This window comes from Thermobia domestica, chromosome 9 (assembly GCF_964235325.1).
Source record: "Thermobia domestica chromosome 9, izTheDome1.hap1.1, whole genome shotgun sequence".
In the NCBI taxonomy this organism is placed as follows: domain Eukaryota; kingdom Metazoa; phylum Arthropoda; class Insecta; order Zygentoma; family Lepismatidae; genus Thermobia; species Thermobia domestica.
The window spans coordinates 194,145,310-194,172,536 of NC_137462.1; the positions used below are offsets into that span (position 1 = coordinate 194,145,310).

A 27,227-nucleotide genomic window follows, 5' to 3' on the forward strand; every position below is an offset into this window, starting at 1 on the left:
TCTACATTTTGAGTGCTGTCGGAAATTTGTTTCGATTTCTAAGAACTTTTCTAGTAGACCACTCTGTCGATATTTGTGTATGTTACTTTTATTTTTTTCGTTTGTTTCTTCTTTCCTTTCTTTCTTTTTCTTCTTAGGCGAAAAGAAAGTAAGATTAATTTCTCCCTTTCAAAAGCTCTTTTTCTCGGAAAGCTAGAAAGTAAATTTCTTTTTAATACTTTTTTTTTTTCCGAGAAATTTATATGTTCCAGAACACTTAGGTTTGATGAAATTAATGGATTTGTAGTTGTAACGAGCTCCTATCGTTCGACGCTACAAATAGCTATATAGCCTGATTCGTAAGTCGCTTGGCATTAGTAGTTATTCAGTTCTGAATTGACTAGAGTAGTAGTAAAGCTTAACAGATTCAAATAAACAATATGTTATTTTATAAATGATTTCTTACAATAGTTTCGTAGTTGATAAATAAATGTTTTCCAAATATTTTTTGTTAAATGACTGTAAACTTGTATATATCCGAGGGTTACCACATAAATCATGGCAACTTTTTTTTATTTAATGAAAACTGGGACATAGCAAGTAATTCTGAAATATTTAAGTGGAAGGTTATTACCTACGTAAATGTTACATGTAGGTAGTTGGATGAACATACATACTCATCAGAAAAACAAGTGAAAAATTTCTCGTTTCAAATGTGTTTTACCTCTAATTACAACATTACAAACAATACAATTAAAATTATGCATAAAGCTCAGAAGGCATCTAGAGCAGTGGTTTTCAAACTTTCCGATAACGCGGACCCCCTGTTCATTCGGAAAGTAATCTGCGGACCCCCTTGCAATGCTATTTGAAATTTCACATGGTATCAAATAATATATGTATAATACTAATTAGAATTACCACTGACAAGAGAAAGATCAAGAAAAATGATGCAATAAGTAATTTAATCTATAGATACATGATTGTTTCCTAGTGAACGAAATTTCAATTGAAAACACAGTAACTTTCAAGACTGAAAATCAATGTCTTTTTTTAAAAGAAAACCCACTTCATAATCAATGTTCTGAAGTGTGGGAGCACTAATGTAAGGAATGAAATTCTTTGTATTTTTTGCATAATTGCATTGAAATCTGGAACAAGTTTCATCACCATCAATCTTAGGTCCGATTCCACATTAAAATGATTTCACTTTAAGGTTTTAATACTGCAAAGAGCAGAAAAGGTCTGCTCACGTAAGTGGTAGGAAAAGGAGTGAAATGTTTCAATGCCATTTTAAGACAACTCTTCATACTCACGGCGCGCACACAACCAAAAGCTACAAAGTTAATTTTCTTTCAACATATTTTCGGAGGGGTTTCTCATCGTCTTTTTAGAATTTGGGGGAGGCTTGATATTTATAAGCATAGGAATAACTAACATTTACTTCTTTTTTTTTAAAAAAAAAAAAATAATCTGGAATTGGTGGTAGTGGGGGAGCTTTCCGCGCTACTTGAAGATGAAATCCATGAAATTCTGAGGCGTCATCCAGTTTGCACAACTGCTTTTGAATAAGTGCCCTAACAAAGAAGAAATTTCTTTCACTTGAAGAAGTTCTATATAACGGTTGAACGACTTCAGGCAGAAATTCAGTAAAGTAAGAAAACATTTAAATTTACAAACGTAGGTATAATTTCTAATTACCTTCTATTTAGTAACTGAAAAAAAATACTTCTTCCATAACAGCTGAGAGTTCCATTTTATTACAAAATATTTCAAGTTTTAGGCATCGAGGACACCACTTTGAGAACTACTGATCTAGAGTGATTCCAAGTAATCTCCCCCCCCAAAAAAAAAATCCATTATATGGTATAGTCATGACGCGATAGTAACAGCATGTATGCAGAATCTTCTCGCACGATGGAGATGGGGAAGTTCTCGAGCATTCACCAGATTTATCACCTTACGATTCCGATCTTATAGCAGAACTGAAGGAGCCATTGCGTGGAACTCGCTTTCGAACTCGTGAAAACATATCAGTACATAATGAGTACGTTCGTTCATAATGAGTCCACGGGTGTTTGACGCCTTCAACATCGTTAGCAGTGTGCGATAGATTCTTTGGATGACTATTTCAAAAGATTCTAGATGCTACTGGTATGTGCTTTCCGCACAATTGTAATTGTATCTGTAATGGTTTGTAAGGTTGTAGTTGGAGGTAAAAGACGTATGAAAACTAACGATTCGGATTTTGATTATTGGAAATAAAAAATATTGGATTTTGATTATGCGTGTAGTGTAAGTTGATTTTTTTTTTTTTTTTTCAACATTTAAGCACACCACCCTGTAGCTTGGGTTAAAATTGGTTAGAACTAAATTCAGTGCCTCTACTAAAAAAGGAAAAGAAAGAAAAAGTAGCCAGGATAATTTTATGAAGTTCAGATTTCATGAAACACAATGTGTTTTCTTTGGAGACAGGGGCACTGCAGTTCAGTGACTGAGCATTTACCCGTAGTGCGTTCGATCCCCGGCAAACTAAGTTTGTGATGGACAACATTGTGTCCGTGGAGTTTTTCGTGGTACTCCCGTCTCCTCCCTCGCTCTCACTCCACCAATTCTTTCATCATCATTCATTTACTTTAATCATCCGCTTCCTCTAGGCTAAAAGGCTTATATTAATCGTGGGACGATAAACTGAAAAATCTTTTTTAGAGACATACGAGTCACCTTTTGTATCTCTGGATTCAAATTGGTCAGCTATAAAGGAATTCAACTATCTGTGAAACATCTCACACACGTATTCTGCATTACGCTGCTGCACTATAGTTTGCATGCAAAACAAATCAAACTTACTCCCCTTGAAAATGAGGACTTGTGGCTCGCATTGTTTAAGAGAAGAAGTGAATCTTTTTTATACCTTTTGGTAACAATGGCTACTAGTTAAACCTTCGTAATAGTGGCAATATTTGACTCTTGACAGTTTGCACGTGGTGTAATGATAGTTTTACTACTGAGAAGAAAGTTGTTTTACTTTTTGTTCATATTATAGTTAATAATAATAATATGATGATGAAGAAAAAGTACTTACGACTTCATTGTCCACTCCGCAGCTTTAACTCATTGGAGACACTTTTCAGACATTGTCTCTGGTACGAACAGAATCGCCAAGCTCGATTTCAGACCATGTACCATTATCTGTGGTACATAAAACTTTCAGGAAAATTTTCATGAAAAATTGTTTCACTCATCCCTACGTCGTTTTTGTACAGTCAGCGACAAAAGTTCTTTCCGTTTGAAAAAAAGTATTCAAAAAAACAGTGGTATGTCTCTGGATTGTAAAGAAAATACATTCTTGTAATTTACTGAAAGGTGTACTCAAATTGTCTTTCCATTCTGAAGTTATTCATGAAACTAATTTCATCAAACGCAAAGAACTCTTGTCGTTGACTGTACCTTAAACCTAATTTGCAATACAAGCCTAGAAGCCCCATAGAAAAAAATAGTTACATAAAGTAAAATAAAAAAAAAATCTTACATTGATAACCAAATCTTGATCTTCTTGAATTGATATATAATCCCTAGAATTCATTTTAGATCACAGAAAATCATAATACCAACATTTTGTAAGTTTCATCACATAACACAATGTTTTCTCAAGACTTTTCTACGTTTACATATTCCATTTCATACAAATAAGTAGGGCTAGTATAAAATATTTACCGTAAGTTTTCCCATTACTAAAAGTTCCAAAGTTTAATTGAAGTACCTCATTAAAATAAATACGGTAGTGAAAATTTTCAGGAAATAAAGATCTATCCATGTATTCATTCAGAAAAGAAGTTAAGTTGTAACTAATAACCAGGTTTAGTTTTGCAGTTCTTACAACTTATATATAAGTGAGAAGAGAGAGGAACTTATAAAACTGTTCCAAAGTCAAAAGTTTTCGCAGGCAATGGGGGGTAGAGGGTGAAAGCGAACAGTCCTCAGTACTTCCCTGTTTGTATAGCTTTAGAAAAAGATATACAATTGTCATAGATCAAATAATCTTTTTTTTTTATAAGAAACTTTTATGCAGGTTTTTCATTAAATAAATAATAAAACTCTAGTTCCTATTTGTATTTTTCCTGTACTTTACACACAAACACAGAGAAATACGGTACCTTCTAAATATTTTATTACGAAGTACAAAATAATAATTGAAAATTTTCAAGTTATGAAGAGTTATTGGAAAATTCATAATCTTCTGTTATTTAATATTCCTATACATGCATTCAGTCTATTCTATAGCTTTATGTAAGAGTAAATTCTTGGTTGTGGATATTTCTTTATAACGGAAAGTTTTCATATATATATATATATTAGTGGAAAAATTTTCATATCAAATCTAACCTTGTCCGTGCATTTTCTTACATATCTCATCTTGCAGTTTTCTCACAATTATTTGTCATTTCCATTTTTCTTATCACTACTAACTTACACATATTTTCTTGTCCATTTGTTTACAGAACATAATGAAAATCATTTACTAAGATCGTAGATTAAAACTGAGTAGGAATGGAACATGCAGCTTAGGCTCAGACTTTAAATACATTGTTTGTACCACTAATCCAGAGTCGGACAGAGAAATAGGTCAGAATGCAAACTATATTTGGTGGTCTATGCTATTTTGCCAAACATACTCAAATTTCCCAGTGGACTCTTGATATGTAATAAGTCTTTTTCGTGCAGAATGCCATTTTATTGAAGCCAGCGGAAGTATTGTATAAGAATGTGTCGTAGCATTTCTTTTGACTGCACTGGTTTTACAAGTCTTTAGAATTATGTATAGTCGGTGAACGTTTGCGTGTCATCTCGTAGTTGAAACCAGATTGGTCTGTTTTAATACAAGCTATCAGTTATAGTATGTTTGTCCATGATCAGCTGTCTCATTCATCTTGTATCTTGTCTTTGTCGTCGAAGGCAAGCTTTGATACTTAGGTTGTTATTTTGCAATTTGTTAATTCCGTGCTCACTTTTGAACCTTTGTATCCAACGCTCAGAGGCACTGAAGTTGTGTGTCGTCCCACTTCACACCAAATGAGCAGCCCATATTTGAATATCGATGCCTTCTTCAGTTGTATACTGGATAGTTTTTAGTCATTTTTTAAAAAATATAACGATCGTAGAGTTTTGAGGGGAAAACTGTTTAAACTGTCTTTTATCGGTCTTGTTTATTTTGCGTCCGTTTGATTGCAATTACCACATTATTTACTCCATTCTGACCTAATACTCTGTCCGATCCCGGATAAGTCTTCATCTTTGGTTTTATGTAGCTTTCAGACTTCGCTCTTACTTAAAACGAGTATGGTATCTTTAATCTCTTAAGGCCGGATAGTAGTAATTTGCGGTAAGAATGCATAATCTTTTTACCATGTCAACTTAATCAAAAATCCGATAGAAAAATTCTTTATTATTTAATTGTACATTTAAGCGTACAATTTATATTTAAAACAAAAGTTTCGTTGATTTCTTATGAAGATTTATCATTTTCTGACAGGGATATTCTGTACCACCCAACATTAGTAGGTTACATAGAAGAAGCACTTTCACAGGTTTACTAGTATATTTATCATTTTATTCATCCACATTTTATTATTAGCAGTATTTTCGTCTTGTAACTATGAGCCATTTCTAGAAACTTGAAAACTTCCTACGTATATGCGTATATAGATAAAAAAAAAAGTGGTAGATGCAGGCGATGGACTAAAAAAGGGAGTAGCAAGAACGAGAGAAAGAGAGACAGGAGGTAACTGTAAACTTATATTTGTGGATTTTTTTTTTTTTTTTTATCTTTGGTGCAGCGAACTAGGCACAAAGGGTCTTTGGGGTTTGTTTATCGTTCTCAGGACTTCCCTGGGGCTCCAACTTGCAGTTAACTTTATCAAAATCCCGCAGAAGGCGAACAAAATCAGTTTTCTGACATCTAGGAAACGCAGAGGAGAGGTTTTTCCTCCTTACGTTCGTTTTGGTTGGCTTCTAAGGTTCTTTTCCTTTTTTGGTCCCTCTGATTCTTCAGCTGCTAGTGGTGGCTGCCCCTCTTCTTCAGGCAAATCTTGGTATTAATCTGAAAGTAAATAAAAGAGCGGCGAACGAGAAAGAAAAAGAGAGGGGTAAAGCGTGTAGAAACAGTCTGTGAGGGAACTTCTTCCTTCCTTCCTTCCTTCGTTTCTTGCTTGCTCTCAGATCGAACTTAGTGCTTAGTGAGGCTTGGGGAAAATCAATTTTTGGAGGCGCAAGGACGTTAAGAACTTCCCGTTTCTCTCTCTCTAGCTTTTCCCTATACTACTCTTTCGTCTTTCCGTTTGCTATTTTCTTCAATATTAGACAGGGAGAGAATGAATGAAAAACTAGATAACTCATAAAAATGGCAAGCAGAATACATAGATGTGTGTGTGTATATATAGATATACTGTTCAGGAAAGATGGAAGTTGATTGTTTCTCTAGCTATACTGTACATCCGAGTTCTTTTTTGTTTCATTTCATTGCTTATTATTATTATTATTATTATTATTATTATTATTATTATTATTATTATTATTATTATTATTATATATTATTATATATTATTATTATTATTATTATTATTATTATTATTATTATTATTATTATTATTATTATTATTATTATTATTATTATTATTATTATTATTAGGGAGTGACTATTCAGACAGTAGTACTACATCTTCGGTAAGAGACGTTTTACGCATCTAACGTTTCTTTTTAAGAAAATTAATGAATGAAGTAATTCAGTAATTACTGGCTGCTGTTCTTTTCTTGTTTTCTCGGTGATTGGAGGAATGAACTGGCAGGTAATGTGACGTAATAAAAGAGCAAAGCGAGGCAAAGAGGAATACAGATAGTGTAGTTGGTTTTGTAGAAGAACACAAATGGTTTTGTAGTCATACTACTTTTGGATGCATGAATGCATATAAACTTCCAACATTTGTTCTCCTACGTCACACCCTTCTCTCCTTTCCTTAGGTCGGCTATGTATTGACCAGAGGTCATAATCGCCTAGCCGAGGTAAAGCCTTGTACCGAATAATCACTTGGGTGTGTGTGTGTGTGTGTGCTAGAACGTTTTGATATCGATTGAGAAGATATCATGCCATACAAACTAACCTTCTTTCTTTGGGTACACATGACACTGCTACTTGATTGTCTTATGTTTCCCACAAACGGTTACCACATTCTTCCAATAGTGGAATTCTTGATAGATATCGTTTATGTTACTGTAAGTTGCGTTTCTTTTAAAACAGAGTGAACAATATACGAGTATATTCGACATAATTTTCACGGAGATATCTGTATATAAATAACTAATTTTCGGTATTCCATTCGTACTTTATTTATTATATGATATATAGTGGCGGATCCAGGATATGATCAAGGGAGGGGCTAAACCATACCTAGGTAGTTTGCCGTTTTATCCAATGTAAAGCACGATTGAAGCCCATTTTATCCAGTGCATACCTGAGCGTCAAGGGGAGGGCTATAGCCCCTATATAATACAGGGTCGGATCCAGGATTTTCTAAGGGGGTGCACCATAACTACCAAAATAACCAGTCTCATTGAAACTCTTCAAAGTGACGTGTAACAATATTCTTTACACCTGATACATAGAACTGGGGGTATTTTAAAGAGGGTCGCAAGTGATATGCAGGAAAAACTGTTCTGTCTTCCTGGCTTCTGTTTTCTTTCCTACTTGACAAATGCTATATTGCTTTTATTGGTGAATCCTTTTCCTTCAACTCTCAGAAAATAGACTTCAACTATTGCAGAAGGAATTCCAAACCTTGTAAAACGTTACGGCACGTGCCTCAATTTGAATGATCAATATATTGAAAAAAAAATGTAATGTTTAATTTTGCACATTAGAAAAGTAAAAGTTCTGTATCTCCTAGTGTATGTCATTAATAAATAAATGGCGCTTTTTTTTTCAATTGCCCTCGTAATTGTAACTTATAGATTGTATCATTTCAGTTTAATTCTTTCGAAATAGGACCAGAACCGCAACATATTTATATTTGGGCATTAATATTTGTGTAACCGCATGGTAGTTGATGGCACACTCAAAAGTAAATAAATAAATAAATCTGTTACATGTAAACTATTAGAGCTTTAATTAAGCATTATTTTAACCTAAAGTATAATGCTTGCAAAATGCTTGGGCGGATGAACATAAGGCTTTTTTTATTAAATAAAATAGTGATTATCATTTCTAAATTAATGTTAGATAATCCACTTTAATCAATTAATTAACAGTTAATAGTAACAAGCAATCTATTCGCGTTTGGTTCAGAGCATTATGTTAGCGGTATCTATTGAACTCTATAAATCTTGAATGTAATTTCAGTATCAATAGGCCACAGTAAAGGTATTTAAAAAAAAAAACACAGGTTATGCATTGATAGGTATTACCAGTTCATACTAATAATCTATATTTGAAATTGGCTATCTATTCATCATTGCAATTGGATTTTCTATAAAACTATAATATCTGGCTGAATAATTCACAATCTCTGGTTTCGAGCTTTTTAACATCATCCATCAATAATTTGTTTATATATATATATATATATATATATATATATATATATATATATATATATATATATATATATATATATATATAATTATCTGTTAAATTTCGTAGGTTTCATATGCAATATCAATTGTAATCTGAGAAAGGTAACCATGGAATCCTGACCATTGTTCAAATATAACCAGGAATTTGTTCTGTGTTCTGTCGAATATTATTTTAGAGATTTTTTCTTTCTCTTGTTCTAAATTGACAAACAAAAGCAGTTTGATGCGGATCATTTCTCGTAATATAGAGACGCTTTATTTCATTTGTTCGCTGTACTGTTGGTCTTTTTTTTTAAAACAAACTTGTTTTGTTATTTTTGATAGGCAGGTACTAGCTAATTACAAATTTTCACACTCTAGTACCATCTAGGTCAATGGCTGACTTTTTTTACCACGGCACATCCTTCTGAGTTGAGTGTACCCGCGCCACACCAACTATGTGTTGACAACACTATTGCAGATTCTTATTAATGTGTTCACTGAAATATAAATATTTTCAGGTCTTTGGAACATTTCATTTTTTAACTTATATAGAATTATATTACTTTTATTTATTTCCAAGCTTCATTGCCACATTGCCTTGAAAGTTTCGCGGTACGCCGATTGAGAATTGCTCTAGGCCTACTATTTTTTGTTCACGATATAATCGTTATAATACAATATATTTCTTTGTTGTTTTTTCTTAGACTCTACATTCTTTCAAAAACCTCTCAGATATTATCTCTTGGTAAAGGGTTCTAATAGTTTTTCTAGTCTCAACTACTTTCAACATTTGTCATATTTTTCCTTTAGTATTGTCTCATTGCTTGCCCATTTCAACCAGTTAATTTTAATTATTTAATGAAGCTCAAGCTAGTAGCCTGCAGAGACAATTTTTTGTGTAATTATTAAACTCCAAAACATTTATCGCTCACAGTGAGAAATAAAATGGAATGAAGTCAGTCAGTCAGGTATTTGAAAGTTGTGCATATATTTTAAGGTACCACTGCAGCATTCATCTGGTAATTAAAAAAAAAAAACTGCAGAAGCCTTAGGAAGGATATTTCGATGGGAAACTACCGGGTTCAAACCCATACCTCCCTATTCCGAATAAAGAACGTAACTAGTTCTTTATTTATTTAACAATCACCAGATACGCCCAGAGGCCATTTTATACTGGATATCTAACAATAATAATAATGGAAAGGATTTGGGAATGTATCGGCCAGGACCTTTTTTAGTAGGTACTATTCTGGCATTTGCCTGGTAGGACTGAGGGGAAAACTCTAGTCAGGATGGTCGGAAGCGGGAATCGAACGCACGACCTCCGGAATGCGAAGCCAACGCTCTACCACTTGAGCTACTTCACTCGCTCGCTGAATAAAAAAAATCTTACTTTTATTTTATCTTTCTGATACTCTTGGTGACTATCAGACTGAACATGAGCAAATGAACATTGGAAACAGTTATAAACGCCATGCTCTCCAGAGAGGTTTGAACCCAAAGGCTTTCGCATCTCTATCGTCGCTTTAATGTCTCAGACAGCTTCAATAGAGCTTCCTGGGTCTACTGGATTTAAACCTTCGGAACTCCCAAGACTAGACCAAAATAATCCACACACTCTATAATTGGAGCAAAGCTCCTCTTTATTTAACTTAGGCTTTTTTTTAGATACTCCTCTGAGATGCCTAAACTATTCCTAACCAAATTTGACATGGTGATTTGAGAACACGCGCTGAGTATTGTAAGGGGTAGCATGTCCCGATCGGACATACCATTGAGGAATAATCACCGAAAAACGGGATGCCCAGAGACTTAACATTGGAAAAGCATTTGGTGCGCGAATTCTCATCGTAAACAATGGAAAATAGAATTTTCAAGATTAGAAATAGGGTGAAGCCCTTTTCATCTTGTTCTGCGAACACAATTTTTCAAAAGCTATTATGATTTTCGCCGATATGCCAAATTCAGTTATTTACATGTGTTCGTTCACGAAACCAATTGATGGACTAAAAAAAATCAATAAAGACTGATCATTTCGCTTCAAATTTGGCTACTGTACCATAATTACTATCACACACAATCCTAAAATTCCATGTATTCATTCATCTCTCAAAAAGTCTTTCGAAGCTGTTATGACTCAATGATAGAGCACTCTTCTGGAGCGTGGAGGAAGGGGTCTGGTTCGATCCCAGCTCTTGTCAACTAGGTTTTCTAATGAATGAACACCGTGTGCTTGACTTTTGTCGAGGTTTTTTCCGTTTTCTCTTTCTTTCTTCATTTCACGATTTCATTTTTTACTATCATCATCACAGTTTCCCTTTAACCTCGGTACATAATTGTGGGTTGTCTCTCCAGACATTTTATTTTCTAGAAATCTTCAAAAAAAAAAAAAAAAATGATGCATGTATTCGTTACTTTGCAAATCGAAATATTATTAATGTTGAGTCAGTTTCAACCAGACCTTGACGTTTCTTATAATACCACTAATCTTTAACCTTTGTCTCCTTGTAAATATGTAAAAGACTGAACGTAATTAGTTAATAATTTTGTTGTAAGTAAAAGATAATAGTATATCCTGAGTTAATTCAAATATTCATGTATCTCTTTTTATATTTTCAGATCACCTGGGTTTCAGGAAATACCGTTCTCACTGAGAACATTGAATACATAAAAGAACTTCTTCCTGACGGGAAGCGTTATACAGCGAGATCTATATTAAGGCTAACACCGAAGAAGGAACATCATAATACAAATTTCACTTGCCAGGCTCAGAACGCAGCCGACCGCAATTATAGGACAGCCGTGCTCCACTTGGAGGTGAAATACGCGCCGAAGGTAACGGTGACCGTGGACTCGTCGAAAATTATGGAGTTTGACGAAGTGCGACTCACGTGCCACGCTGACGCAAATCCTAATAATTTAGTGTATAAGTGGTATGTGAATGATGAGTTAGTGCAAGGGGACTACAGTACAGAATATGTGATAGCCAATGTGACTCGCAAGTTTCACGAGAAAATGGTGAAGTGTGAGGTGCACAATGAAGTGGGAAAAAGTGAAGAATCAGAGACGCTGGACGTAACTTGTAAGTAATTCATTTTCACCATTGATTTTTATCTAGAATTATTTTAACGTAGTACAACTGGGAACAAATTTCTGGCACCTTACGTTGTCAGATTCTGAAATTATTCTCGCCTTTGTTGGATCGCATTGGTCTGTGTTGATCTACTTACGTAGTAGTGTTCCCTTTCATTAAACCGTCTCATGCGAAGAGTCGATATTTCTATTTGTTCTATTATAAGCATTCGTCATTTGCTTTAGTAAACATGCTTAAATAAACACTTAGCAGTTCAACTCCATTTGGGAGCCCAGAAAGTCGTTTGATGGGGCCGGACCCCATTTGCCCCACTGTGGGTACATCCCTGTGTAAATTTCAATTTAAGATTTGTCTACAAAAAAATTGTCTTGCATACATAATAGAAAGGCACTCGGAAATGGAGTGCAAGGGATGGCGATATTTTTCATCAGTTTTTGAAGTATTTATGTTCTTTGAACTTTATATAAACTATCATCAGTTTTATTTACTTTGGATGGATATTTACCACATCTCCGTGGGGAAAAGAGCACTCTTTCAATGAAAGAAAAAAGAAAGAGGATGCCTTTCTCGTCTAGGAAAGCTAGGCTATCTTGAATGACAGTACCATGAGCAATGAATAGACTTATCTTGTTTTAAGTGTTCTATCCGAGACAGGTTTTAGTCCATTTATCAAACGTGAATGTACGGGATATCTAAACTTGTGCTGGGCTCGGCTAACTCTTGTAGTTCTAAAGGGTATATTGAAAATTTAAATTTGGAAGCTGGAGCGAAGAGCTGAATTAAAATTAAGATAAAGAATTCCACATACGTATGAACGGGTAAAATATATAGCTTCATTGCACAGATAATTCCATACACACCTTAATTAATGTTCCACCAATATAAAGCACTCAGATATATTCTAGTGCCAAGAAAATTGATTCTTCGTGGAACTAGGACGGCATGGTGCTTCGTGGTAGAGCGCTCATCTCTTGTCCGGATGGTCTCTGGTTCGACCTCAAGCTATGTAAATTTCTGGTGGACAATATCGTTTCTACGGTTTCTCCCGTGTCCTCCCACATTGTCAAATCACAATTATTTTATATAATTTCCTTTTAATAACCAACCGTCTTTTAGCCTCAGAGTATAAAGTCGAGTGACTTCAACTTATTTAATTTTATCTAAAATGGGTAAGAAACATCTAATTCTGCAATTCAGAACATCATTGTTTTTTTGGTCAATGAAAGAATTGCCATAATGGTGAACTGAAATTAGAAAACTTCCTGGTGTGATGACTATTTTAATTTTCTGTAAAAGAAAATACTGTATTTACGTAGGTCAAATTGAGAGAACGAACCTACACACGTAGAACAGAGAGATCCCCACAGTACACATATTTATAATTCGCACGCGCACGTGAGTTGCTAGAAGGTTGGAAAAGCTCAGTGAGTTGAATAATGCTTCCGAGGTGTATGCAATATACATATATAATACCGAATGAATTCTGCTCAGTTTACCTTTTCAACACCTGCAAACGCTCTCATCAATTATATATATATATATATATATATATATATATATATATATATATATATATATATATATATACAATATATTCATATTCATTTTACATATACAGAATGCGCAACAGAATTTTACACCCGGCGAACCTGAAGATATTATTTATAATCAGCTTGCCTTCCTGCTTACGGCAATTCACCTGTTCTGTGTACATATACACTCTGTTCCCAGTTACGCACACACATTATATATATATATATATATATATATATATATATATATATATATATATATATATATATATATATATATATATATATATATATATATATATATATATATAAGATGTATGTATGTATGTATGTAAAGTCGTTGTGTTAGAAACAAATGCATATTTGTGAGTGCTTGTAGAATTTTGAGAGAAATGCTTTCTCTCTGCTACTGCCTCCTATTATATGTACTTACGTCTTTTTACGTATGAAATCACGCTTAAACATGATTTTAAAAGATGTCAGATTGTAATATAATGAGAATCGTTTTTTGAGGAAGGGGGGGGGGGGTTCAACCAAAAAATAAACTTATTTATGATATATTTTAAGGTTTACACCCTATGAGTTTGTCTTTTATGCTAATGAAAACTAGAAGAAATGAGTATTAATGAAATCAATTGATAGAACAACGTAAAACACGCCCCAAGCGTGATTTGAAATCTTTTGTTTTGCCTTTCTTTTCTCATGCCCCATGAGTTAAAGGATATGGATAATTAAAGTGAATAATTAATGGAATGAGAATGTGCAAAAGCTCCAACGAACTCCATGGATATGGTTGTGTTCACCACAAACTCGCATGGCCTGGGATTGAACAAGGGACTCCTTGTATCAGAGTTGATCACTCTACGACTGAGCCATTCTACATATACATACATATACACGCATATATATAATAATTGACCGGGGATCGAATAAGGGATCCCATGCACTAGGGGTAAGCGCTCTACCACCAAGCCGCTGTACCTCCTCTCCTACCAGGAATCGAACCCGAGAACACCTACACAAGAATTGCATGCACTATCTGCTAGACTAGCGAATATTGCTTTGAAAGCAATTTGTTAATATAGTACGAATCCTAACTTTCGGTAACTATATTCTGTGAAACGTAACGTGGAATCTAGTTTCTGTGTATTTCCACTTAGGATCAAACCAAAGACACATGCTTACAAAAAAAAAAAAAAAGGTGTGGTTCATCGTCCTATTTTTTTTTTAATTTGGAAGTGTTCAAAATGGTAAAGAATGGTAAAAATTAATAGAATGAAAGAGCAAAGCAATGAGTAAATGTTGACAGAAGTTAGGAAAGGGGAGGAGACATTTGGAAGGATTGAAAAGGAAAAATTGAACAGGTTCAAACATTTTTAGAAAGAAGGAATTAGTCAAAGGATATGATAATACAGTAGAAGGAAAAAAGTGATAAAGAAAAGTAGATTATTGTAATTATAATGTAGATTTTTCATGTGGCTCGTTAGTTGGTTGATTTGTTCTTTATGCAACGCCACATCGTTAGATTAACATACTTCTAGTGTACCACACTTCTAAGTAAACGTAGGCAAGATACCGTAGACTGTTTAGAATGTGTAAAATGCATATTCTAAAACTGGGCGGGAATCAAAATAATAGGATAGTGTCTCAAAAACCTCGAGTTAGACAACCCAAATATCTCAACAATGTTACAGGTTGCATACGATTCCAGGGGGATGTGGAGAATTACATTTCTGCTAGTTGATTACAATTTTTACTCAAAAAACATCAATGGACTATCATAATTCATAAAAATTGTGGGATATTCTCAGTTTGTGGCAACCGATCTGCCGGTGACCAATTGTTTAAATGTGTTGTACACAAGGTTCTTCCTATGCTTTTTCTTTCACAAAAAGAAAATAACATATCGTGTTACTTTATAACGTATAGCATAGATCCAATAGCAGCAACATCACATATTTCGTAGTTTTAACTGCGAGACCATTTCGTAATACCTGTTTTTTTTTCTTCTTTTTACATTCGTTTAATTCTTCATTTTTTGGTCTCGCTGTCAGTAGTTTCTATCTCCTGTTCTCATTACACAACCCCCTCTCATCCCGTCGTTTTCTCTTTCATATATATATATATAATATGTAATATCCACGTGACATTATGACCAAAAATGACTGTAATTTCCAGAGTTGGAAGTTTTGAAATAACCCTAATGTATGAATCTTCCATTGCTATTTCGGTTTATATTTCATTACTAGCATATGTAAGCTTTAATAACCGCTGATTTTGGATATAAACAGAGTTTATGATGCGTGATTATATATATATATACTTACATATATGTATACTAATATTAGTAAGGGATTCGTATTGTTTTCTGCACTGGTTTATGGCTGATGTATGGAATTTCACTGACGGATTATTATTATTAGTAATAGTGGTATTTTTATATTATCTCTTATTTGCATCTCTTTCTTTTTGTTAGCAGACAAAATATTTCCTGTTAGTGGAATTATATGTTTGTTCTTGTATACATATTTAAAAATGCGCTACTCTATGTAGGTAGTATTTTTCTTTTTGTAATACGTATTAACCATTACTTTTTAAAAAAAAAAAATGGTAATGGATCCTTGTTATATAAAATTCACATGAGTTCTACGACATATATTTGTGTTCTCTTTACCTAATACAAGATAGAGAAAACAACTGTGAATGGAAAATATCTTTAAAATTCCTGTTTTCTTATATATATATATATATATATATATATATATATATATATATATATATATATATAATATGAGAGAAAGAGAGAGAGAGAGAGAGAGGATGTTTTCAAAACAACACCACAACGTTTGGGAGGTGATTCTTGACATCAAGATAAGACGAAAAGTATAGAGAAACGTGGGTGCACAAATGCTTGCTTTCGGAGTTATAGGCTGCCGAAAACATGAAAAAAAATGAACTTTAAAGTCTCATAGCTTCGAAATTATGGAACCTACCGTAGTCGGGTCAAGATTTCACTTAGGAACTAGTATGTGGGCTATCCAAAAATACATGTTTCAGAATCCTAAGGTACTCACACAACAAATTTTGAAAAGGGAGTTTGGCTATGGTCTTATAATTTAAAGTACTCACAAACCACCTCAATAAAAATTGTTACGGAAGAACCGCGGGGCTCTGAAACATGGATATTTGGATAGGACACATACTAGTTCCTAAATAAAGTCTTGACCCGACTACTGTAGGTTCCATAGTTTCGGAGCTATGAACTTTAAAATTCATTTTTTCCTGTTTTCGGCAGCCTATAACTCCGAAAGGAAGCATTTGTGCACCCAGGTTGGTCTATACTTTTAGTCTTATCTTGATGCCAGGAATCACCTCCCAGACGTTGTCGGTGTTGTTTTGAAACACCCTATATATATATATATATATATATATATATATATATATATATATATATATATATATATATATATATATATATATATATATATATAATGTTATATGAATTGCTCGAATAGTTAGACGAAGGATTAATCGCCTTTCATTTTGTGTATGTTGTCTGAGTTACTTTCATTGTTGAAGTTTAGAACTGAATCTCTGAATCGATACGCGGGAGCACGATGGCTTAGTGGTAAAAGCGTACTCAGGTCGTGTGAGCTTATAGGTCTTGTCCCTTGATTTGCACGGGGAAGGGCATTTCCATCATTTTCTCCCACATTCTTTCCCCACCAATCCCTTCTGTAATCGTTTCATTGATAATCCGTTCTCCTTTAATCAACAGAGCATATGCGTGGGACGTTAAACATTTCATTTGATTTCATTTTTAAAACTATTTAATGTAAATTTGATAGGGATACTAAAATATAATGACCAGATGCATTACGTCATGCGTGTTAGGTCACTTGGCATATTTGAGGAGTTTGCAAGTACTACAATTCTCTCCTGTTGGATTTGACGTGTTAATCAGATTACCCATTAATTGCAAGTATATTACCCATTAGTCTTCTCTACTCTTTACGATGTTCCTGAGAAAAGAAATTTCATTTCAAATGCTCTACTACCACAACTATTATTGCTTTTCCCTTCCACCTGACACTAAAATTTTCTTGATACACACATTTGGGTGTTATTTAGTTGTTGTTCGTTGATTAATTATAGTAATACAAAAGTATTTAAATATAACATGGATCTGTAGACTATGATAGATTTTTAATACTCATGCTTGGATCGGCTATTTTATTAGTAAATTTTAGTCAGTCGGGGTGGCTATCCTCAGAGTACATTTCGAATTATCGTTTGCGTATTATAGACTATAGGCTATTGAAGCAGATCACATAGTACTGTATAAAGTTTACAGAATTATAAGATTTTATATCAAATTATCCTACTTTTTATGCTGTTTGATTTATATAGCGAAAGGAAAGCTCGGGTCTTGTATCTCGAAAACCCATTGGGGTACTTTCTTTGCAGATGTAATAACATATCGAAGTGGATATGGTGTCTGTTGTAATTTTACGGCCAATCTCAAGTACTTAATAAATGTTGGTAACAATAGATTGTGCTTATGAGATTCTAACAGATACCTAAGGAGAAACGTTCAGTTATGGAAAAGACATTTACACTGACCTTTAACTCTAAAATTGAAAGAGAACAGTTTTGACATGATATACTATTTCTTGTTACAAAAGTAGATTAATTCGATAATGAATTGTAATCAGAGATTCATTGTATTTTGTGAGCCAATTTTTTGCTAGTATCACATTTTCAGGATATTAGAATAATCTGTAGCAAACTGGGTTGAACTACTACTTATAAATAAAACGCTGATATATACTGTATGTGTGAGTGAGTGTGTACAGTAGAGGTTAACTTCTCAAGGTATTTAAATAATGAGACAAGAATTTTAGGAATGATCCAAAAAATGGATGAAAAGATTGCGATCTTGGCCACAAAAGTTTGGAACGGACCCTAAATCGAGCTTTCGTATTTTTTACGGAATAAGCACATCATACTGAGTTTAGTGGTAGTTTGTGTTTGGCTACACTATATGCAGTTCTCCAGATATAAGATGTACAAGAAAATGTTTGATTGAATGAAATATATTGGATTTTCTGGATCAAGGGCCACAAAAATTTTGAACGGCCCCTAAATCGAGTTTTCATATTTTTTACGGAAATAAGCATATCATACGGAGTTAAGTGATAGTTTTGGTTTGGCTACACTATATGTACTTCTCGAAATATAAGACCTACAAGAAATTTTGCCTGAAATAAATTGGATCTTTTGATCCAAAAATATGGTAAAAGTTGTTGTTTATAAACTTTTTTTTCTTTTTATTTGTAACAATTGTTTTGCCTTTGCCTTCGAAGTTTCTGAGAGCTTGTTTACAATGTCGCTTCTTCATCTGTACCAATATTCAAAGAAATGAACAAGGTAAGAGTGGAGAGTGAGAGGAGAGGATTAGTGACACAGAAAAGAACGGAAGAATCAGAGGAGAGAAACAGAAAGAAGGAACAAATTCCATGAATTAATAAGCTTACAGAAGACAGAGGAACAAGAATTGTTTCTTTTTGTTTTTCGTTGTGTGAGGAAAATTAAAATTCTAGTCCTTAGTCTTAAGATATTGTCATCCAAAGTGATTACATGAAAAGAAGCGACAGGGGGAAAATATAAATTGAGTTGCAGTTCTAACGTTCTTTATTGCGTAGGTGGTTCATTAAGAAATAGCAAAATAATGACTTAAGCCGTTTCTCTTACTCTAATTTAGAGGAAATGGAATTTGATATTTGAGAATTTTAAATACAGTGAAATCTGCTTACGCCTGACTGCCATTTCTAGTGTTTCTTTCAGAAAACATGTAACTCTTCGTGCCGAGGGAGGAACTCTGAAACTAACAAAGCATACAGCTATTTGTCGTACATTTTTCTGAAATACGCGCAACAAGACGCTTCATTTGTTATTTACCTGTTCAAGGTTGGCAGTTACAAACACAAGATACTACCTAATCTCTAAAAAAAATAAATAAAAAAAAATCAGCACGCGCTTTAGAACACTTGTAAAGTAGCAATATTAAAATGTTTATTTATTGTATTTTGAAATTATTTCTGTCTCGCTGCTGGTACCATTCTAGTACGTATTAACCTTATCTTCTCCAGAGGACACTCTCAGAGTTCCGGGGGGGGGGGGGGGCACTGCCCCTCAAAAATATGCCTGAAAGAAATACTAGCCATTTCTTTCCACAAATCTCAACTACTTCAAAATATCAGGACACCGAACGTGTATAGACAGCGAAATTAATTTTGTGTCTACGTGATATACACAGTAAAACCGTTCTAAACTTGTTGTTTTATTGGACATTTTGCCAACACTTTTAACTAGGTAACATTATTGTTGGAACTATGAATCTATGAGAATGTGACTATTTTCCTGTTTGTTAGTTTCTGTATATTGAGCACTTTGCTGCATTAAACAATAGAGACCAACTTGGACTGAATTTACTGTATTGTTAATTGTCAAAATATTAATCTCTTTTTTTTTTCTCAGAAAAAGAAATAACGGAAAGAGGAAGAAAGCGAAACTTTTAAGTATTAAAGGCTTTCTGAAACGTTTCATTAGCTAAGCGCATTGTGAAGTGTTCGATTAATCAAATGTTTCATCAAGTGTCCTATTAACTAAGCGTTTTGTGAAACGTTCTAGTAGCAAAACGTTTTCTCAGTGAAAGTATAACGAAGTGAATGTTACTGAACAATTTCCTAGTAAGCGTTTAAGAAAATGAAAGGTGGTAAAACGTTTCGGATCCCGAACTTTAGCTTAGGGTATATTGATGATTCCCTTCCCACCAAATTTAAATTATTAAAAAAAAAAAAAAAAAAAATGTAAGTAAACACATCTGTCGCGTACATTTGTGCAATATATGTATATAATATAAAAAATAATATGAAAATAAATAAATATCCTTCTGCTCTGTTGACTCCTATAGTTACCATCAGGACCTGCTCCTACCTTTTCATGTCTTCAAGCCATTGTGAAAGTTCTAAAATACGTGAAAAGCATGCATTGAGTTATTTAAAACTAATGATTAAGAGTGAATGGGTAGTGTTAGATCATTAGATCTCATTAAACATACTGTACGCCGCCCTCTTAATAGGGTCAATGAAAGACTGGTTAATTTTAGTAATCATTTCAGTTTGGTAAGTGGCGTACGTATTTCAATTTTTGTTGGCTGCAAATGACAGAGTTTTTTTTTTTTTTTTTTTTTGTCTTCATAAAAATTAGTTTTTGTCGATGTTTCTCTAAGAACTACACACACACATCGTCTCAAGCATTGTCATTTTGTGCAGGTCAGGTTAGGAATTAGATTTCTGAGCTTTCAACATTTATGACCATGACCATTTTAGTAAAATAAGTTTGATTATCGATATGTTTTGAGTCTTTAAGGAATAAGTTTTCAAATAAGTTTTGAAGTCGAAAAGATTTTTTTTTTTTTTTTTTTTTTTTTTTTTTTACAAAAAGCTAACTAGCTTATTAAAGCAGTGGCATATGCGAATTTGATTAAGGGAGAGTTCAAGCACTTAATCTAGTATCCTTTCAGGACACACGTGAGTTTAAGATTATATTAAGGATATATGTATATGTTAATGTAGTAAATGTTAATTCTTGCATATCTCGTTCAAGATTAAGGTTAAAACGCCTAACCCCCTTGTGTATGCCACTGTTACTACATAATATTTTGTACTTAGAAAATACAGAGAAATTTTCTCAGCATTAAAGAAAAGTGAAACTCTGAATTTTTAACAGTATAAATGTAAACAAATTTTATAGGACAATCTGAGATGAGTTCTTAAAGATTTTGCTAAACGTGGGATAAATCTATCATCACACTATCATCTAGTTTTTCGATATACAGTTCCATATGTGGCACACAAGTCATTGATTAGGGAGCTTCCTAATGTGTCAAAATAGTCCTCAGAGGACGATACATTGGTCAGGAATTGTGATGCAAATCAGCTCTTCCTTCATGTAACCAATGCTTATGTTGATATGTGACCCGTGCTACTACTATTACTACTACTATATATGCACAATCATGACCACACTAATTCAATCACATAATCAGTCCTTTGGATTCTCTGTTGTAACTGTTGAATGGGAGAACTCCAACATCATGACAAGTATAGTTCACACACGAATGTATATAGTGAATCTCAGCTCTGATTCATCTTTGTAAGGCGATCTACATACATACTCTGCAATGAATCTTATTTATAATGCAGAAACATATCAGTTTGTGAGGAACGGTGATATGCAAACTTCAAAACATTCATTTTTTACGGGTTGCATAAACATCATGGCGAAAATATTTCGATATTCTTAAATCTTTATTATAAACGCAAGACGCTTAGTCGTGTTAATTTGTCATAGTTCCCAGTCAGGCTAATAGTTGTCGCTAGCTGCGCCGCCAAGAGATGTCACTAGCGTGCAGACAATTTGCAAATCTGCCGAAAACTTCAGCCGAGGGAACAACTATTAATTACTTTTATCCTATTAGTAAATAAGGATCCTTCTAAGTAACAACATACCTCCAACTATTACGAGCAATGGCGTACGCAGAAGTTCAAGGGGTGGGGCTCAAGTTTTCAAGTTCATATAATTTCGTGTCTTTGTATATACATATTTTAATAATGCAGAATACCTTGCACAAAGGTGAGTGGGTTTAAACCCCGACTCCCCTTTGCGTACGCGATTGGTTATGAGTATAGAAACAAGTGCCTTTATTGTATTCAAGATAGTAACAAAACTTTTCGCAACATTATTACATTCACTAATCTCAAAATTAATGTAGTTTCCAATTTTTTCTTCCAGTTAATTCTACTACGTTACGTACTACTCACTCTTTTTATAAGTTTATACTCTACCTATTACTCGTTCTTTCCGTTAATGTATACTCTGTTGTTGTTGTGCTACTACTATTGCTACTACTACTATTAGTATTACTACTACTGCTGCTATTACTATTACTACTACTACTACAACTACTACTACTAGTACATCTATCATCTTCAACATGCTATTCGCCCTTTCATCAACGCATGTACTACTCATGTTTTGGGTATATATTTGAATTTCTGAGGAACTGTAAATTTATAATAGTTGAAAATGTGGATTCTTAGAAGAACTTTATGGTTTTTACCTTTGCATTTGTTGAAGTAATTTGATTTTTTACAGAAGCGAGGGCTTAACGGTTGATTAGGATGTATTAAATGTAGATGACAAACATTTTGATGAATAATTTTCAGTCATTTTAAAAGACTAAATCTCAAACGCTTTCGTTTCATTGCACTCTTAATCTATCAGAATTTGTCCACTGCGCCGCGCTCCGAGAATGGAACATATGCCTTGCCAGAGTGCCATTTCGGAGCTCATAGGTTAAGGAAGTAAATGTCATGAAGTTAGTTTTATACATAGTTACGTCATATTCGAGAAACTAAAATTGTTTTGGAAAAAAGCTTATTTTCATAAATATTAAGAGAGAAAAAGACGTATAGAGTTTTTTTTTTTTATTATTTATATCTGTAATATTTGTAAACATCCGTATTGCGACAATCCCAGTGGCATACTGGAAACAGCTCCCGAACAAACCTCCAATAAATACATGAAGTAGGCATGGTTCAACACAGGAATGTTGTAGTTACTACGCGTATATATATGTATATATTTGTGTATGCATGTTGGACTTTAGTACGGGTAGCAAGTTAGTGAGCCACACTTAATTTAGGATGAGACAACACAATTAGTTTAAACGAAATACGCCAGAGTTTGCACACGGGATGGAAAGGAGTGAGGAAGAAAACTGCGTACTGTTGTTAACCGTGTCTTTTGCTGAGCACGTGGCATTATCTAACCACACAAGATGCTTCTTCATACCACCTCTTACTGGAAAAGAGAGAGAGAGAAACTGGAAGGTCGTCCAGCGCGCAACGGAAGAGTACAAGAAGAAAGTTCGCCTTTACTTTCGTTGCAGTGTTTCCAATCTTTGTTGTCATTCACCAAATAGCTGTGTTCATACATAGAACCTTAAAGCTTGTATCAACTAAAGAACGAAAGCGGTGATTTACAACTGACCAATCTATGACGTAGAAGCATGCTTTTTTTTTTTTTTTACGGTTTGAAAGAGAACAGAAAAAAATGCTAGAGCTAACAAGAGGAAGGACGAGGTAGGGGAATGCAATGATCAAGTGTTGGCTGTATACAGATAGTTATGGATCCTTAAGTAGCATATCTGCAAAACTATAGACTTGTGTTTGCGCGAGACGGGACGAGAAAGTTGTTCCATCTCGTCTCCTCTTGTAAATTTAGTAAAACTTGTCTCGATTCTAGATTAAATGTGTCTCGTCTCGATTCTCGAAAAAAGCTTTTCTACTTTATTCTTCTCCCGGAAAATTTTCTCGTTTCAGTTCGTAAATGTATGCACGTTTTTTTTAAAAATTTCATTTAGAAATGATCAGAATCCTTCCGTGTCATGAGAAGTTCACGATGGGTATGATATATGAACAATATTTAAACCATTTTTTATTACTGGAGTATATTGTGTAATGACTTGCATATCTTTGAACGTTTGATAACTTCTTTTCTTATGTTCGTATAATCACTTCATCAATTCATAGTTTCTTTTTTTTTTTTAATACTATGAATCGTGTAATATTAAAACAGTGTTTGGGATCTGAGATATTGGCGAACTACTGTTTCCCAAGAGACTCTTGAAATTTTTTGTCTCGTCTTGCCTCGTCTCGAGAATTGTCTTGTTTCTAGGCTTGAAGATAAAAGGGTACTTCTTATCTCGTTTTCGAGACGAGAAATCTTTCTCGTGGTGAACACTACCATTAACTAAACCACAAGGCGTTGTTTGGAGGAAGGCAGGGGCAATTGCCTTCCTTGAGCCTGGAATGTATATTCATCTTCAATCCCATAGTAATATACTGACGTGAAACGTGTAACTATACAGTACTTATATCGGTGAAGAAATTGGTCTCTCTCTCAATAAAATCTGAAATGATGCTGCTATTACGACATTTATGTTGTTGTCTATTATCAATGCTCGTAGCAACACAGTTCCTGCTTGCTTTTTTTGTTCTGTCGATGTGGTTTACTCAGAATGGGAACATCTAACTCTGACGTTACAATATATTCAGTTCGAAATGGTTGAACTAAATGATCCGTACACGTATTTTAAATCATATAGCTTACTGTGTACAACAGACTGATTTACAAAACTGACTTAGTTCGTAAGCTTTCTTGCTTCACAATTAGGATTCATAGGTTAGAATCCAATGGACGGTACAGTGGCAGAGCTTTCACCTCTGGTGCTTGGGATCCTGGGTTCGATCCCAGCCCCCGCCAATGAACTTTGTGGTGGATAAACACCGTGTGCGTGGGTTTTCTCGGGGTTCTCCCGTTTCCTCCCACTTTCTTCATTCCACCATTTCATTCATTACTCATCATCACCGTCTCCTTTAGCCTAACCGGCATAACCGTGGGACGTCAAACTCCAAGATTTCATTTCATTTTTCCAATGGACGGTAGTCCTAAATAATGTTTTTCTAAGTTTTTTTTAAAAACAGTTCCAGGAGGCAAGTGCTAGGATCGTATATTTAAATATTCTCATTCATATTAGTTTTTCGATTACTGTTGGTTCCAGTGTAAATTCACCTTGCAGGTGAGAGCCAATCCCTCCATCCCTTAGCGTACCGAAACCAAATTTTAATGCTTAAATCCGGCCATAGATAATGCAGCTTCTTCAGTCAGTAACATAATTTCCGGTTTTGCTTGAGATGGAGGCAAGACTCTTCGATACATATTTATTTTCACGTTTCCGCTAGTATATTAGGAAAATAATGAATAATGTTTCATTAATATATTAGTACTAGTCTTTATAATTAATTAAACTGTATACATATCTCAATTGTCCCAACCTCAAAGGCTCAAATGATAGCATTGCTTCAGAATTCCAGCATATTCCAACAAGTCCAGCAGGATTTTGGAGCCCATATTCAAATTTATCACGATAGCGCGTCACTGTTTTCTGGGGTCGCTATTTGTTTCGACGGTGCTGCAATCTATAACCAGTTATTTTGCCTTACTTGCACCTGCTAACAGGCACTCATGCTCACTCCTTCTGTTTTTACCACTTATTTAATAAATTTTCTTTCTGTATGCAGGTAATCTTTTTCTGTAGTGCTCTGTTGCCCGTGGGCGCCATTTTTAGAACACCGGATATGTATACAATGTATATACATAGTACATATAGGGTGCGCGGTGGCTCAGTGGTAGAGCTTCAGCTCTGGTGCTTGGTGTTCGATCCCACCTCGCGTCGTGTGGACTTTGTGGTGGACAAACACCGTGCTCGTGGGTTTTCTCGGGGTTCTTCCGCTTCTTCCCAGTTACTTCATTCCACCATTTCATTTATTTCTCATCATCATTGCCGCCTTTAGCGTAACCGGCATAACCGTGGGACGTAAAACTTTAAGATTTCATTTCGTTTCATAGTACATATAACCATGAAAAATCCGGAACTCATCAGGTCTGGAGGTTACCGAAATTTTAAATAACCTGTGTTATATAAACGAGATTGATTTTTTTCCCTCTCTCACACAACATGAGGTCAAATGGGACGAAAATAATGCACACAATCAGACACATACTACAGATCATACATACATAGAAGAAATCGAATAATATAGTAATTATCTTTTTGTCGTATTTCAGGCACGTACATACACATTGCCAGACTCGATTATAAACCGAGTGTAATTGTCTGGATGATTCAAACTGACATGACAACCCAACAAAAGAATCCGAGAATGATTTATCTTGTCAAAACAAATAAATATCAATGGCTTTTTTCTTTTTTTTGATTGATGAACTGGATAATTTTAACGTATTATCTTCTCTCTAAAGAGCTTACCTTTTTTTTTGTTTGATTTTGTTCCTTTGGGAAGATTATTTTTATCCTGTATTTTATACTCTTTTTAATTGGATATGTACTGTATGTATGGAAAAGGGCTGGTTCTGTTCTGTGCTTGGAGGCTTCGGTATCGACATATATTATTATTATTATAATGTACTGATTAGTTTCTTTTTTTCAAGTTTCGATTTTTTTTTTTAATCTGGTGCTCCCCTTTCCTTTATAAACGTGCAAATTCCACGTTCACGTTATTAATTTAGTGAAATTGTACCTCTACTGCTGAAATTCGTGTTTTATTATTATTATTATTATTATTTTTAATGAAGATGCTTTGTAAAAAAAAATAGCCTTCGTCCCCTGGCCGGTCTTTCGTTTCTCTCTCCTCCTAATTGAAAATCACTGAAGATTGTAAAAAAGGAGAGGAGAAGAAGAAGAAGAAACGAATTCAGAAATTGCCATTATTAAATTTCGATAAGATTTATTCAAAAAATAATTCAAAAGTATGTTAAACCTGTATAAATTGTAACTAGATTAATCAAACTATCGTGAGACACGCACGCATTTAAAGTCGTTCATCAATACTGCCTTTATATATTTCAATTAAATATTGAGAAATAGAAAATAATCATTTAGCTGTTCAGTTTCCGATTACGGAAAAAGTTTATCCTTCATTCATTTTAGAAAGTAAGGTTTAATATGTAAGTAAATAATATTATAAATAAAGATTGGAGTTTTTTTTATTTCTTTCGAGAATTTGGATGTCGAAGTCCCAACTTTTGTGGTCAGACTCGGGAACTAAAGATCTGCACCGGAAAATATTCGTATTTTACACGCATATTAAGCAAAAAGGTCTATCTCCATCCCAAATTTGGTGAAGATCGGATAACTTTAGTAAATCGTATATAATAGATTACTTTCTTGTGATTAATTTAAAAACTAAAAGAAGTTAAAGGACAGAAATATTATTATTTTAGTGGAATTGTTTGTATTGTTGACATGTTTCTCTCATTAAAAAAAAAAGTAAATGTCTTTATAAATAATAATATATGGATATCGG

At 34.0% G+C, this 27,227-nt stretch overlaps 1 protein-coding gene across 5 annotated transcripts in view; it reads left to right on the forward strand.

Annotated features, from left to right (window-relative positions):
* The window catches only part of LOC145660515 (irregular chiasm C-roughest protein-like), a 745,900-nt gene that overhangs the window by 645,721 nt on the left and 72,952 nt on the right, over positions 1-27,227 (forward strand). For all 5 annotated transcript variants that reach the window (XM_081725676.1, XM_081725677.1, XM_081725678.1 and 2 more), the window contains one exon: positions 11,206-11,668. In XM_081725676.1, coding sequence (XP_081581802.1) covers positions 11,206-11,668 — 463 coding nt within the window. The remainder of the gene's footprint in view (positions 1-11,205; positions 11,669-27,227) is intronic.